Raw genomic sequence first — 16,361 nt, 5'->3', positions numbered from 1 at the left:
TCATTGTGGCCGAAAACGCGTTTTTATCCGAGCGAAGCGAGATTAGAAACGCGTTTTACCGGCCGCAATAACATAAAAGTGATTCTGACTCATGCGCGTTATAACCCTCGTCTCCAACTCGGACTACAAAGTCACATTCGTCAGATTCCCTTTTTCCGTCCTAGGCGTAAATAAAAATATACTATTTTACGTCATCGCAGCCGATAAAACGTATTTCTAATCTCGCTTCGCTCGGATAAAAACGCGTTTTCGGGCACAATAACATAAAATAGCATCATACCCACAGCGAAAAAAGTGATTCTGACTCATGCGCGTTATAATGCTCGTCTTCGGCTTGGACTATAAAGCCGCAATCGTCAGATTCACTTTTTCCGTCCTACGCGTTTTCAATTTTAGATTTTAGGCCTTTAGAAATAATTTATGAATAAAAAACAAAAAATTTGCTTCATAAACCGACTGCTATCATTATTAAAAATATAAGTACTTGCTTCGGCAGTACATTATACTAAAATGGAACGATAGAGAGAAGATTAGCATGACCTCTACGCACGGATGATACGCAAAATCATGAAGCGTTCCGCATTTTTTTTTTGAAGGTGTAAAACACATGTCTTGTAACAGCAAATGAAATAAAATATTATTATTATTACAAATATAAAAATGCTCTCAAAAATCCCCAAAAAATATAGAAACCATGAAACTGTCACAAATAAATTTGCCGAAATGATGAAAATATAGGCAGTCCATTTGATAAAGAATCCTTCAAATATAATAAATCATTCTGTTCGAATATTTTCCATCGAATTAAAAAAAAAAATTCTATTAAAAAGATTGGAAAATAATAAGTTGGATGAAGAAAATCATGGTTTGTCAACTTTTTCATTTATTTTCTGCTTAAAAAATACCAATAGAATCGCTCAAAAACCAATAAGACGTTCAATAGAATTTTTCAATGGATTCACAAGATTTTTCAATTAATTTTTTTCATCTGTGAGAAGAAGTATTCATAAATTAAGAGCAGAATTCCTCTGATTTCAGGCACCGTTTGAAATACGTTTGGCCAATGGGAGTCACCCCGCCGAAGGCAGGGTAGAAGTGAGACATCATGGAGTCTGGGGGACAGTTTGTGATGATGATTTTTCTCATGCAGCGGCTAAAGTTATTTGCAGAGCTTTCGGCTACTGGGGAAATGCTGTCGCTAAGAAAAATGGGTATTTCGGAGCTGGCGAGGGTCCTATTTGGCTGGATGAGGTCAGTTCAATTTATAAATGAATTTATAAGACACGTAAGATATAAAATATTAGGTAAATAGTGTATGCTATACTTGAGGTCCACCAAAAACAATAATCATTGAAATACTAAGCTTGTAAGAATTGACTTTCATTGTATCGGAATTTAGTTATATGAAACAGATTGATCTATTGAGGACATAAATGTAGTAATTTTTTATGCTTGGGTAGTTACGAAACACGAAATTTGAATTGAATTTGAAAATTAATTTTCAAACAGTTCGCTAATTTGTACATTCAATTGTTTTTCATTATTTTGGCAATCAGGTGTTCTGTCGTGGGAATGAAACTCAATTGTATCGGTGTGAACACGATCACTGGGGCCATAGTAATTGCAACCACGACGAGGACGTCGGAGTGATCTGTGAAGAGGGCCCAGTTAGTTTCGACGAGGTAACTCTCAAAGATAAAACCATATTCTGAATCTAATACTGAAATCGTGTAAATAGCTACAGTAAAATTTTGCTACTCGAATAAACGAGCATTGACATTGTTTGCATGAGTAAATTATTTCTTCCTGACCTCTCATATTCCCTCGAATGTAGAACCACAAGGACAACCTGCCAGAGATTACGATCAATGAAATTCTCCCGGCTGAATGTGGAAAGAGACTCGAGGACTTCAGCGAGGGGGATAAAATGTTCGAGAGGGTGGTGAGGGGTTCTGTGGCACCGAAGGACTCTTATCCCTGGCAGGTACTTGGCAAACAGAGAGAAACCATTGGTAAAAATAATTCAAATATTGAATAATTAAAAAATTGATTTCTAAGGCGAGTATAAGGGTGAGAGGTCACAGTCGATCAAACCACTGGTGCGGGGCGGTTATTGTATCGCCTCTTCATGTTTTAACAGCTGCACATTGCCTGGAGGGATACAATAAGGGCACTTACTTCATAAGAGCTGGAGATTACAACACTGAGGTAATTTATTAAATTGCAAGTAACGGCCATTTTTTCAACACTGACTAGGTCATCCATCTCTTAGGTTGTCCATCTGTTTGAAAATGCTCATTGATGTCGATTTGTGCATGATTCACATCCAAATCATTCTCAATTCGCGAAAAAATTTTCTATTGTATTGAGTAGTATTAATTCCATACTGTCAATTTGACTATCCCTTGTAATTATATGAATTATATGAATTTACTATAAATTCTCCTTATCGCAATGAAATATTTTTTGACGATCGTGAAAATGAAAAACGTAAAAAAGTGTAATCTTCGCCTGATGAGCCAAATTGGTATTTTTTGAAAAGACAGCGAGTTTTTGCAAAAGTGCTACTGCTCCGACAATTAATATTAACTCACAAATTTTTGTCACAAGTGCCATTTGTTTAATGAAATTTTTGTTACCACGAGATTTTCAAGAACTGCTCCATCACAGAATGTCAATGCCGTAAATTACAACGTTTAAAAAAGGCAATTGAATAATTTTCATGTTAAATATATTTCTGTTGTTGATGTTGATTTTCATATCAAGATTGATGAAGGCACTGAAGTAGAAGCAAATATAGAAGATTACTACATTCACGAGGAATTCCGGAAAGGTCAGAGGATGAACAACGACATCGCTCTCGTTCTATTAAAAGGCCGCGGAATCCCCCTGGGTGAGCATATTATGCCAATTTGCCTCCCACCTAGGAATGCTGAGTATTCTGAAGGACTCAACTGCACCATTAGTGGATTTGGCAGTATCGAGAATGGAAAATCAGGGCACTCCAGGGATTTGCGATTTGGCTGGGTGCCACTGATCGATCAAAATGTTTGCAGAGCCGATTATGTTTATGGTGAAAAAAAAATAACTGATGGAATGGTTTGCGCTGGGTATCTTGATGAGGGAATTGATGCTTGTGATGGTGACTCTGGAGGGCCCCTCGCTTGTTACAGGAACGGTAAGTTAATTCTCATTCTTATCTAAACTATCAAAATTATTTTCATGTCAATTTTATGGCCATAGTTAAAGTAAATAAATCACCACTTCTAGAGACTTCCTTCAGTTTTTCAAGAATACTTTCGAAAATAAAATAAATACTCAGATTATCGTCCAAACCTTTGCTTGTAGAACTCATTAAGCATATTAAGCTATAAAAAAAGTGATGATTCAAAATCCATTATCTGATTTAGTTTTATGGCCTCCTATATCACTTCCTATCACTTCCTTACTGAATGGAAAAATCACTTTATCACTTTATTTTCACAATTTTTCTCTTCTATTACTAGGAGCTTTCAACCTTTATGGTATTACCAGCTGGGGCCAACATTGCGGAGAAATGAATAAACCTGGAGTGTATGTAAGAATATCTCATTACCGAGATTGGATAGACAAAAAAATTCAAAATTCATTGTCAGGTCGGTGATATAAAAACTCAAACTTACACTAGAAGTATTCGTATACCTCAGTTGTGTCGAGTTTTTTTTATTTTTGTGGAAAATTAGATGCGATGAGACAATCGTTTTATTCCGGATTCCAAATGATAAAATTAATCATAAGTGCGCTTGTATTATTAAAAATGTAGACAGTCCAAATGCAAATAAATTAAAACAGAGAGCTTACAGTCCAATTAAGACTCTCATTACTATTTCTTTGCACTTTTCTTATTCTTTTTATCTTCATTGTTACTTTTATACGCTTTTTATCCAGACTTCTACAGATTCCCCGGAGGTAATCATTACTACAGGACATGATGATAGGTAGATGAATAGGTGGTTGGTTAGTTCACAATGGGCATAGTGAAGGGTTCTTCTGAAACAACCGCTACTGTTTCTGTTACAGTTTTAAAGTTGGGGAGCGGATTCGGTACTTTTAATTTAAAGAAAAAACACCAACATTGCATGAAACTTTCTTTTGAAACTACTCCCTACTACTTCACCCGAGATCAGTCATTGATAGAATAATTCCTGCAAAAAAATCGCAAACATTGCATTCAAAATATCCTCATATTCTGCTTTCAACACCATAATAAAATAATACAATGCTTTACTTCCAGGAGATGATTATGCTAATGGAATGGTAATAGAATTTGAAATAAAACAAATAAACCTTGATGTAGAAATATTTACGCGCCGAGACTCACAAAAAATTAATTGCAGTCTTTCTCAGGAATGAAAGTCAATGAATGAAAAGGAATATATATATATTTTGTAAAATTTTTATTTCAACTGAATAAATAAAGACAGTCGCCTCCAAAAAAGTAGCGAATACGAATACCTCGACTGCAAATATTCGAATACGTCAGCTCCGTTAAACACTCGTACTTGATGTTGAAAGTATAACTGCACGATTACCATTATTTCAGGGATTTGAAAAAATTGGTTCAATTCTAAAATTTTAACCACCATGAGATTCCTACAGATGTAGAAACGCGTACGTACTAAATATGTAAATACAGCGTGTAATACATGAAGTAATTGATTTCAATAAAACAAATTTCAATTTTTCGTTGACAAAAACGTGCTAAAACTGAAGAAAAAAATTTTAATTTATGAAAAATCTTCTATAAAATAATTTTCTTCCATACGATTTTATTGTATATAATTTAAATAGGATTAGAAGGGAAATTATTCATTCAATGAAAATAAATAATTTTTCTGGCTAATAATCGATTCATTAATTCGTATTCCTTTTTTCGGTGCTTTAATTGTCTTTCGATTTTTGTAATGATAGTTAGAAACTTTCTGACTTTACAAGATTATGTTGATTCTCTAGACTCTCAATAAGATTAACATAGTGTAATGGCTGTGTAACATTAATTTTTCGCTTTCTAAAATATTCCCTCCTGTGTTTATCATTATTTATAATAGTTAGTGTTGACGAACCATTGTCATCTTTACTGACATCTGTACTGCCAACTTGGGCAATGCTGTCGGGTATTGGCAATGGCTTAGCTACACCAATTCTCACTGTTCCCTTTGGTGCACCCTTTAACGCTTGGACAGCTTGATCGAGAGTTGCATTCTCCAAAACAATATTATTCACGAATAACAAACGATCACCTGGAATTAGTTGTCCGTCCATTTGTGCGACACCACCTGGCACTAATGATCGTATCACTATCACAGTTTCGTTAGGGTTCATTGGATCCTGAAGAAAAAACAAATTCAACAAATATTATTATCTTCAATGAAATAACATTGTCCTAAGTGAGATGTGTAGATGATTCATAATGAAGACTTGAAATTCAATATTTCCGAATTTAGATTTTAATGATAAACTAGTAAATATTCTTTGTTCGGTTAAAATCGTGAAGTTAATGTATAAATAATAGATTATTCACCTGATAATCTAAAATAGAGAATCCAAGGCCTCTTTCCCCTTTAACAAGCTCAATAATTTGTGGTTCTGAGCTCCACATTGCTAGACCAGTCAGTGGCTCAAGAGATCTTGACTTCATTTTCGATAAACTAGCGTCAGTGACAGTTGCTGTGGTTGTCGTCGATGCCAGAGAGCCATCCGACTTGGCCTTCACTAGACGATCCATCGTTGGTAGTAAATTTTGTAGGGACCCGCCCAAAATACTCTGAAATAAATAAGTTACATAAATAATTTTATTGCTCTTCGATTTAGATATTACTAGGGATTTTCCATTTGGTATTTACTCGAGTCTGAAATGCAGCTTGATGCTGTGCCGTGTCGATGGGACACAAAGCGTCCTGGGAGGATGTACTTCTTCCGCACACCATTCGCACGTGAATTGGCAGTTCTTTTAAAACTGTCACAACTTCCATGTGATTAATACCTAATAAACGATAGCCATTCACCTAAAAAAATACTCCAAGTTGAATAAACATGCCTTCAAAGAAAGGAATTTTCGAGAAACGTGGAGAGAGCCAATTACCTCGAGAAGTTCATCCCCAGATCTGAGAATTCCATTTTGTCCCACAGGGCCTTCTGGTAAAATTGAACGAATGTAGTGATGTGGTCTGACCTCTTGTCCGTTTTCTACGTCTACGGTTCCCTCTAGACTTATACCGAGGCCACTACTTTCCGCGAATTTTTTCAATTGAGCCACCTGCATAACAAAGCACAACGCAGAACGAAGTTTTATTACTTATTTATTTATTTATTACTTTCTTTTCATTGAATTATTTTTGTAATCATAGGTGCGATCTCATCTCATGCAATGTATTCCAACAATTAAATAGGAAATCTATTGATTTTCAGTTTTCAAATCTGTAAATTAAACTGCAAGAAATTTTTGGAAAAAATCATTGATTCTGCCATATATATATATATGTAAATTAAATTCGAATAAAGGCCGACCGCTATAATGAAAAGAAAGCCGAATTTTCATCCAAAATCGTAGTAATTGGAATGAGAAAAATTTAACAATTTCAACTATAATGGAATTTTTTGAAAATTTTTAAGAATTCGATAACGCTGCTTGAGAAGTTTTTGAAGAATTTCGAAAATGAAAATAAACTTACTACAATCTCAACGTCAGGGCCGACAATTCGTTGCCATTTAACTTTGATAGCTGCCTGAATCTGCGGCGTGAGCTCACAAGATGGATCGCTCAATAGAGCCTCCACGAGTGACATATCTTCAGGTTCCTCATCAAACTTTTCGCTTTCCTGTAATATCACACTGTCCATTGTAGTGTGCGACTCATTCTCAGGCTCAATCTCGGTCATAGTGTCTCCATCCTATAAACATAGACAAAAAAAAAACGAGTTCTTCAAAATTTTGTCAATCGAAAAATACCTTCAAAAAGTAATGAAAACAAGAGTTAATAATTTAGTGATAAAATGAGATCTTAAATGGCCTCGAATATTGATCACAAGTGAATTTTATTATCTATTGATTAATTTATAACACAATTATGATAAAGCTTCTGATAATTGACTTTGTGAACTTGAGTTAATGTAATGATAATTGGTATCTTGTAGCTTGTGTCTTGACGATGAAGAGACAGGACTCGATGACGATCTAAACCTGCAATAAATATTATCACTAAATATTGTCTAATCGTTGATATTGGTAACCAAAAAATAAACGAGGAAAATTCGTTGAGAATCTGCAACTCTTCTCCAAATACGAATAAAACTACAAAAAATGAAAGAATCAAATAAAAATAATAATCGACACTGGCTAGACAATTCCACTACCTAAACCGACTCTCTCAACAAAAAAAAAATATACGGGTAAAAAAACTATTTGAAAGACTTGGAAGTTTTTACTCACAGCACTGATAGGAAAACTAGGTAAACTCGTGAGAGAGGGCGAAGTAGGCTGAGGCACCCTCAATTCGCTAGCAGCAATCGCCTGCTGCAGCTGTTCATATTTTGGTCCACGTAAGTATCTTTCCAAACACAGCATAACTATTTGTCCAGTACTCCTAAGTACCTCCACAGCCTCATGGTTTGAGTACCCCTGGAGTGAGTGACCATCGACTTCAACGATTCTGTCGTTAATCTGAATTTTCCCACTGAGATCTGCAGCACTACCCTTGCTGATGCTCTTTACAAAAATCCCAGAAAGTTCTTCTGAAAGAAATGCAACGAGATTCCCTTCAATAAAGTCAAGCTAATTAAAAAATATAAATATAAATGATGATATTTTCTAGATGATAGTTCTCGTGTTGCATTTTCATTAGCAAATTCATTTGAGATTTCGAAGATTTCCAATAAATTTTAACCCAGCAGAGTTTCATTGATAAAATTATATTGAATAAATAATCTCACCTTTCTCACAAACGTATCCAGCGATGGTGATTCCCAGCCCATAACTATCTTTCTTAAGCTCCACAGTGAATCTCTCCATTTCAGGGAGTGAACTGACATCAAGAGGATCCATAGAGAGTACCGGGAGGTCCGGAATTACTGGAACGACAGGAATTATAGGAATTGGCCCAATTGGCATGGGATTGCGCACGACATCCATGATGAGACTGGGTCTGTGTATTTCCAAGTCTCCATCCTGATTAAATCCTCCATTATCAGTGGTAGAGTCTTTCCTGAGGTGTGGAAGATTGTAAGTTTCTGGTGCTGCATGCAGAAGGTGTCTGTCAAGTTCCTCAGGATCCCCCAGGATTTTTGTGGGAACGATGGGGGCGTGACTGCCTAGGGCCTGATAATCTGGAGACGTTGGTTCCACTGGTCTAGCCACCACAAGACGAACGTGCGTCCCTGATTGTCGAAGTACTGCTGCAACTTGTTCAGAGCCCATCCCTCGTAGATTAACATCGCCGATTTGAAGAATGTGGTCACCACTCTGGAGCCTGTTGTCACGATCAGCCACACCACCTGGGAGAATAGTCTTGACGACGACTCCAGTGCTCCTACCACCAATAATACCGAAACCCAGACCACTTCCATCGTTTATGAGGTTTATCACTTCAACTTGGGCCCACTCTGTATTCAAAACCATGTCAGAGCCAGTTTTAGAGGTGTCACTGACAGCTGAGGGACTTCGCTCGATGGGGAGAGACTCTGGAGGTGGTGCCTGAAGGTGGGATGATTGGTTTGATTTTGATGATTGTATGGTTGAGGCGGCAGACCAGTCTTTGTCTGGTTGGTGATGTTTTTGGTCTGGTTCACTGGCGATGAGGGTAGGGGTCGACGTTTCAGATGCAGCATGCGGTGGCGCTGGATCTTATTTTCACAGATAAATCATACATTTTCTCATATTTCATCCTCGCATTAATTAAAATCTTGATAATTAATATCTTGGAAAAACATTTCATAACGAAAAATTTGATGCTTTTTAATTTTGATTAATCATCTATAAACACTATTTCATTGTAGAATTATTTTATCTGAGTTATGAATACTTTGCTGAATTCGAGTATGACCTTATTTTACGAAAGGCATGCATTATCTATGTTTGTAGTTAGTAGATTATGTATTTAGTGCGATAAATTATATCCATTAGATTGGGCCGTTTTTCCTATCAATACTTCAACTTGACGTTGTAAAATTAAAAATCAAGTTCGATACCGAAAACGATACTGTGTAGATACTGCTAAATACTGTGCTAGATTGAAAAAAAAAAGATAAAAGGAGACTGTTGACAAAGTAAAGTTTATTCAACACTTAATTCGTACCTTGATTACTTCTAGCAACAACTAATTCGACGATTCCCCGGGCCTTTTGGAGGATTGAAATTGCCTGCTCGTGCGATATATTTGAATCCAGTGGCTGTCCATCGATCGCCAATATTTGATCACCCTCGACTAGTCGACCATCACTGCAATTCCACACAAAGAAATTTAAAGGTAAGTTCGGCTTCAATATTGCTCCATTCCATTATGATTAAATCCAGAAACTGTATGTGGAACACACCTTCTCCACTTGATTCACAACTACATAATATCTCCATCAATTTTTATTAAAACTTCTGTTAAAATTTGATCTAAGAGGCGCCACGAGTTTAGAGCTATTAAAATTTGAGTTGGAAGATAGAAAAATTTACGAGTAGAAATTTGTTATTTTAGATTTTACTGAGCAATACTTCCTAATAATGTGACCCATAGTTGAGGTGCTACACTAGTGTCGTTATGACCCTCGTGGATCGATTGTTCACCGTCATGGACGTATGGAAGGTGCATTGATGTTACTTATTTTCCCACCGTGGAGAAGGTGCGGGTGAGCGATTTTGAAGATTGAATTATTCGACTCCATGAAATAAATTGGATGCTCTTCGATCTATTTTCTGAATTAAAAAAAAAATTTGCACTGAGCTGTTGCAGTGTTATTGAGATACTGCGGCCGTGGTGGAATGCTTTCGAAGCCCGAGAGTGTGAGCATGCGTTAACGGCTACGATGTGACGTACAAGGAGAAAGAGACCCAGTTGTTTAACCCCGAGTGCTAACACTCCTTTCACGAATCGACAGTGATTATTGATTCTATTCTTTCTTTGTTATTCTTATCCAATTCTTGAACTCAACGAAATTTTCATTGACAAGAGAATTCAGGTGGAATGGATTCGTATTGTAAATTTTTTTTAATTTTCATGGAAAATGTCAAAGGAAAATAATCTATAAAATTTACTGTAGAGTGAAAATCAAAAGATTGATAGAGAGTTCATAGTATGAAATGGACTGGGTATAGTAAAGAAATTGAAGATGTGATTTATCACATCTGTCTAGTCATGAAAAAACAAATCCTGGATTGTTTATGATAAAAAACAGTTCTTTTACGCACAAAAAAATGTGAATATGAATAGGTCTTACCATCCTGCAATTCCATTAGGTTGAATTTCCTGGAGAAAAATTCCAAGTTCTCCTTTATCGGTACTACGTAAACCAACCACACTAAAACCAAGGCTCGTACCTTCTGGTTTATATAGCTAGAACATGAAAAAAAAATTGAACCACTCTCTAGTAACTGCAACCACAATATTTCCCTCTAATTCAGACCACGTTAAACGAATAATTAATAAAAGTTTTAACTAAAAAAATTCAGAAAAAAATGTTGATTTATTCACCTGTACTGTAACAATATGTCTGCCTTTAGCAGCGGCATCAATGACCTTCTGAAATTCTTTAGCATAAGTTGGAGTTGTAATGGGTGGAATGCCGATGACTTCAGACGCGAGACTTGGACTAGTGACCTACAATTTTATTGTGAAAAAAATCTACATTGTATTGTAAGAATTTATGTATCCCAGATTTTTACCCAATCGTTGAGAATTTTTTACCTGTGCTGAAGTATCCTCACTGCTGCTATGAACTAGAGGAGCCACGGGGACCCTCTGGTCATCTTGCTCACTAGTGTCCTGATACAACTCCTGATAAATGTTACCTTCGATTGGTTGAGTTGGAGTTGTGGGAACTGAGAGCTCTAACTGACCGTTCAGATTAATATCGAAGTCCCCAGGAAGGATGGAGGGATGTTGAGTCAATTGGATGTTCAATTCGCCCAGGGAATCCTGGATTACAGCTATATTTCGAAGCACCGGATCCTCTAAAAGGGAAATTAAAGATTCCAAGTCGGTGCTCGTGTGCATCTGGAGTTTTGGATCATCGCTGTCCTTCACTCGATCGTAGATGTGCTCCAATAAATGGAGGGCAGTTGATATATCTAGAAAATATAGACATCTATATCAAGATTTGACAATAAAGCCACCATATTCTAGCTGGAATTAATTTTTCAAATTAATTCACAAGTTTCATACAAGAAAATACTCAAAATCCCATCGTGTAAACCAGGTGGTTAAATGCCATAATGATTATAATGAGTAAATTTTTAGCTAAATTTTTTTCTAAAAGAAAATAGTAATGAGCATTTTTAAGTTTACTTCAACTGCTATATAAAAACTAAATGTATAAAAAATTCCCTCTAATGTATGATATTAACTATCATCCAGTCGACAATTCAGTGTAATTTGGTTTTCAATATTAATGTTGTCTTTAAAAAATTGAGTAATTTGCGGGATTCTCATCTTGGCGCTGCTTAAAAATTGAAAAGATCATCATTGAATTTACCTGACCAGCTACCAATGAAATTTGATTTTTCTTCAATAATATACATTTAGACTTTTGAAGAATGCCAGAAATAATAAAAAAAAGTTTATTCAATCTATTTTTGTGCTTAACTGCACTTCTTCAAGTGCTTGATTAACGCAAGAAAGCAATAATAAGTATCTAAAGAGAGATTCTTTACATACAGCATCCTCTCAACCTGAAAAAAAACTGAAGGATAAAAATTTAATTACCTGCATTTAAAGGCATGATGCTGAATGACCTCTACGTGCAATTGGACATACGCCCTGAGATCCTGAAAAATGCACGCAAATAGTTTGCTTAATGAACCCACAAAAATGCTTTAAGGTTATGACTGCATGGCCAATTAATCTTGTTGATTGAACTATATAGGAATAAAATAACTCTTGAAATCAGAAAAAATAATGGAGCGGAAAAATTTATTGAGAATTTATCTACTTACGCTAATTATATACACTTATTTTTACCCAAAGTGAAGGTGAAAAATTCCACGGAATTCACGTCTACATTTGTCTGGCTTCTGGGAATATTATTCGTAGATTTGTCGGCTAGTTGATGAGTATGTGACTCACGAGTGGTGGATACTTATTTTTTTATTGTTTCACGAATGAAATTCGCGGATTATTTGATATGTCAGTTGCAAAGTGGCAGGTTTACCGATTATCTGTGGAATGCAGCTGATTTACTGAGTATTTACGTAGAGGGAGAACTGTCAGGAGTTATTTTCCCGTTATTTTACACTTCCCTGGAGACCAACCAATGACGAAGGGAGATAAAAGCGTCTAGTAATTGGAGTGAGGTGATTGGCTGAGAGAAGGAGCGCCATACGGTTTAAAAACACACCTTGAAGTGGCATACCCGGTAAAATTTAAAAAATTTTGTCGGCTCTACCCGTGTATGGAAAAAAATATTTAATTTACAACATTCCATATCTTTTTCATCATTCTACAGCAAAATTTCGTTGAAGAAAATTTTAAACTTCAATTTAAAAATTGTTTTATATAAATTATGAAGCACAAGCAGTTATGGCAGTCTCCAGCAGTAGAAAATATGATTCTTGCTTTAAGGCCCGGATGGACTATTTATCGAACTTTGACTTTTGTTTAAATTTTATCTTTTTAACCTAAAATACATTAAAATTTGGGATCAATTTTGTGTTACGGGAAGCACTTGAATGGACATGAGAAAATAATGAAAGATCGATATTATTTAAACGCGATTTACCAAGTTTGCTAAAAATAATAAAAAAACACGTAGCTTACTATTACATCTAGCTGTCACTCAATCTTCTGGAGAGCAATGGTAAGCTGCGTAATTTTTATTATTTTTTTGTAAACTTGATAGATCCCTTTTGAATAATATCGCTCTTTAGCGCCCTATAATAATTTTTCCTCTTTTTTTTTCATTATTTTTTCATGTCTATTCAAGTGCTTCCCGCAACACAAAATTGATCCCAAATTTTAATGTATTTTAGCAAAAAAAAATGATTAAAATCAGTTGAGTATTTCCCGAGATATTCGCCAGACAATGTTACACCACAAATAGCTATTGGTTAAAAAATAATGGTCGGATTAAGCTGAACTTTGGCATTGAGCTAGTCTTAAATCATACCGACAAAGTGAGAAAATTTCAGACTTGTTTAAATGATTTGTCTTATTTAATTATCGAATTATAGGGAAAAAAGGCTGATTGGACAGACATGGTCTCCAAAATTGTTTTTTTTTTATTAGTTTCTTTCGTTTTCTGAGCATTCTGCATGATTTCCAAGTAAAATTAGAAAATTTGAAAATCGAACGATTGTAATACTTCGATTCGCAAGCAAAAAATGAACAATAATTTTTCTTCTATTTGGAATTGCCTTATATTTTGAATACTTTATTCTAAATGACATCTGGACATTAAAAAAAAATCAAATAGGAAATTTTTCAGAATATTTGAAAAGTTAAAGAAAAACGAATCAGAAATTGATATACTCTCCGAGAGGATTTGAATCGAAATATCAGAAGGTCAATTTAATGTCAATTTAATCTCAATTGACTATAATGCATTAATTAAGAGGCGTATGAGTCATACGATACGATATGAACCACCAAAAACAATGCCTAGACTGAAATGATAAAGGGTAGAGACATGAATGAAGAAACTAACAAGTAATTTATTAATATTTTACTGCAATTCAAATGTAGAAAAAAAATTTGCGCATTACTATTTTCTAATTCGGTAATCGAATATGAACTACCAGATGGGGAATTTTGATGGCTCCTGCTTTTTATGGCAGAACGTTCAATATTTTCTTGAATCAAGTTCACTGATGAATCAATTGCCGGTATGGATTCTTTCATCCGGTAGGATTTATATCAGCCACCTTGCATTCATCGGAGAACAGCTACGAGTAAGTGCAAGACAAAAATATGATGCCAAACTCGAGATGCACATGAGTTATGACTTGGAGTGGCTAGCCGTTGATTTTTCCTTGGTGAATCCGGTGCTCTAAGATATAGCTGCGATTCAGGATTTTCCGGATGAATTGAACACTCAATTGACTCAATACCCATTAACTCATCCTGGAGATTTTGACACACACAAGACCGATCCAACCAATCGAATGTAGCATCTATCAGGAGTTATATCAGGACATGTTTATAGCCTTTTAAAAAGCCGAAGCCTGAAGGACTAAATTAATTGATAAAATTCTATAACTCAATAAATTTCGAATTTTATAGGGAAGCAGGTCTTTGAGATGCTAGTTTTTCGTGTTTTCAAGGACAAGAAAGTGATTTAAAGGATGACTTAATTTGCCCTCGAAGCAAAAGAAGAAAAGAAAAAGCTGAACAACGATATTCCCATCTGACAAAGACAATCACCTTAAATACCTTAACTTGAACGATCTCGTATGGCAATTGTCAGTGTCCATTCCGGTGGAGGGCATCGAGACACTGTCATGTAATCTGTGGGAGAGGAAGGGAGTCAGCCAAGCATATCGGAAAGGAAAGGAAGTTACATGAACCCCAGTTCCGCTTGTTCTTCGCTCGTTTCTCTACCCCTTTTTTTTCTTCAAAAGGATTTCGAATAACGAATCTGATGCTTTGACCATGATAAAAAAAAATCCGTTAAAAATTTTTGGACTTTCTGATAAGATATTATTTGTTTTATTGACGATTCCCTATTCCTAAACAACTACAGAGAGCAAATCATCAGATCGGGTTCAAGCCTCAAGTTCCGCTATTCATTTCTTTGTTCCACTCGTTGTGTTCATAAGACAGGGGAGGAGAAATTCTACATAACCAGATGACCATTAATTTCCACGAGCTAATTCTGAAGAAAGTAGAGAAATACTAAATTAAATCAAGGAAAATTAGTTTTTGATGAATATTTGAGTAGCTTGTAAATTCAGTATGAGGAAAATAGATTTCACTTTCTGCGGACTGCAATTTGTACAACACTTCACGCAATTTTTTCATCTTCTTATAGCGTTAGGAAAATTTCCAGCAAGTTGGGAATTAAGATTTTCTTTTTGGTCCAATCAATAGTAATTGAATTTCAGTAAAATTGTTTCCGAAAAATTCATAGAAACGTGAAAAATGTACGTGATGAAGTGGATGAAATTTGGAAATTATATATAGATTGGTTCCCGATATTGATATTTTTCCATTATAAAAAAAATGGTGGCCGATTTGGGCTTTGTTTTTATTCAATTGACGATAATTTCTTTACCTCTACTCGGATAGGGATAATTATAGATCACTTTAAAACCCGTTAAATGTACTTCAACATGATATTTGGATGATCTATTAGATTTGTCTGAATATTTGTTTGATCATGTGGCTTAGAAATGATTTGCCGTGTGAAGTTAAATTTGATAGTTTCTTAATTCTGGAAGTTCTTCCGTTTGATTGGTCGTAATCAACTGATTGTTTTGTGGATTGGAATGAGTTATATGACATTTTGAAGCCCCGAAAATATGCTTCAAGGCGATACCCTCGCTATTTGATTTGGTTCTGTGGGTCGTGGATCATGTGTCATAAATCCATCCTCACACTCTTATATCTTAACTCTCATATGACCTCATTGGTCGCATTACTTCCGAATGCTATTTAGAAAGAAGAAATTAATTATTTAAAGTACACAGGAGAATTTGGAGAATATGATCATTGAAATATTGATATCATGCAACCGCGTTCGGGAGCGCAATGCGCGCCACCATTCCTACTATTGGAAAAAAAACAGAAAACACGTCCCATTGCGCAATTATTTGTTCTAAACAAATTTATCCGTTTTTTTTAATGAAAAAATAATTTTACCGGAGAACTAGGAGAGATATAAACAACAAGTTCAGACTGAAGTTATAGATCTTTCTTCGATCATCTATTGAAATCGGTTGAACGGTTATCGCAATACCGATTGATAAATGTACGTGGGGGGAGCGTTGCGCACGATACACCCATTTAATGAATTAATGCCATTGTATGAACAAACATCGGGTGGATCAATTTTTGAATGATATAATCTAAATAAACAAGTAAATATGGTGATATTTCAATTTTGTAAGCTTTCATTGTAGTGAATGATGATACTTTGTGGCCTACTGGAACTAGATATAGATATAAATAGCAAATTGCAGAATGCATGAAG

General features: G+C 35.3%; 2 protein-coding genes across 5 annotated transcripts in view; one reads left to right on the top strand and one right to left on the bottom strand.

Moving 5' to 3' along the window:
- The window catches only part of teq (Tequila), a 41,509-nt gene extending 37,749 nt beyond the window's left edge, over positions 1–3,760 (top strand). For all 3 annotated transcript variants that reach the window (XM_011311460.1, XM_011311461.1, XM_011311462.1), the window contains 6 exons: positions 1,039–1,251; positions 1,557–1,682; positions 1,835–1,984; positions 2,059–2,208; positions 2,767–3,178; positions 3,507–3,760. In XM_011311460.1, coding sequence (XP_011309762.1) covers positions 1,039–1,251; positions 1,557–1,682; positions 1,835–1,984; positions 2,059–2,208; positions 2,767–3,178; positions 3,507–3,643 — 1,188 coding nt within the window. In that variant the 3' untranslated portion in view covers positions 3,644–3,760. The remainder of the gene's footprint in view (positions 1–1,038; positions 1,252–1,556; positions 1,683–1,834; positions 1,985–2,058; positions 2,209–2,766; positions 3,179–3,506) is intronic.
- A 1,044-nt stretch (positions 3,761–4,804) lies between these two features.
- LOC105270490 (patj homolog) lies at positions 4,805–12,420 on the bottom strand. 2 transcript variants are annotated; one of them, XM_011311458.1, is made up of 13 exons: positions 12,172–12,420; positions 11,942–12,003; positions 10,925–11,307; positions 10,712–10,837; positions 10,458–10,573; positions 9,329–9,471; positions 7,968–8,876; positions 7,468–7,769; positions 6,711–6,929; positions 6,122–6,295; positions 5,883–6,044; positions 5,561–5,803; positions 4,805–5,367 (listed from the first exon to the last, which is right to left on the bottom strand). In XM_011311458.1, exons 2-13 carry the CDS (start codon positions 11,955–11,957, stop codon positions 4,951–4,953), a joined length of 3,210 nt encoding a protein of 1,069 aa, XP_011309760.1. In that variant the 5' UTR covers positions 11,958–12,003; positions 12,172–12,420; the 3' UTR covers positions 4,805–4,950. The 2 variants fall into 2 exon arrangements, with proteins under 2 accessions (XP_011309760.1, XP_011309761.1); XM_011311459.1 differs by having other exon boundaries at positions 12,197–12,420.
- Between the last annotated feature and the right edge of the window lie 3,941 nt (positions 12,421–16,361).

This window comes from Fopius arisanus, unplaced genomic scaffold (assembly GCF_000806365.1).
Source record: "Fopius arisanus strain USDA-PBARC FA_bdor unplaced genomic scaffold, ASM80636v1 scaffold00089, whole genome shotgun sequence".
Taxonomy (NCBI): Eukaryota; Metazoa; Arthropoda; class Insecta; order Hymenoptera; family Braconidae; genus Fopius; species Fopius arisanus.
This window is presented reverse-complemented; position numbering and strand designations above follow the sequence as displayed.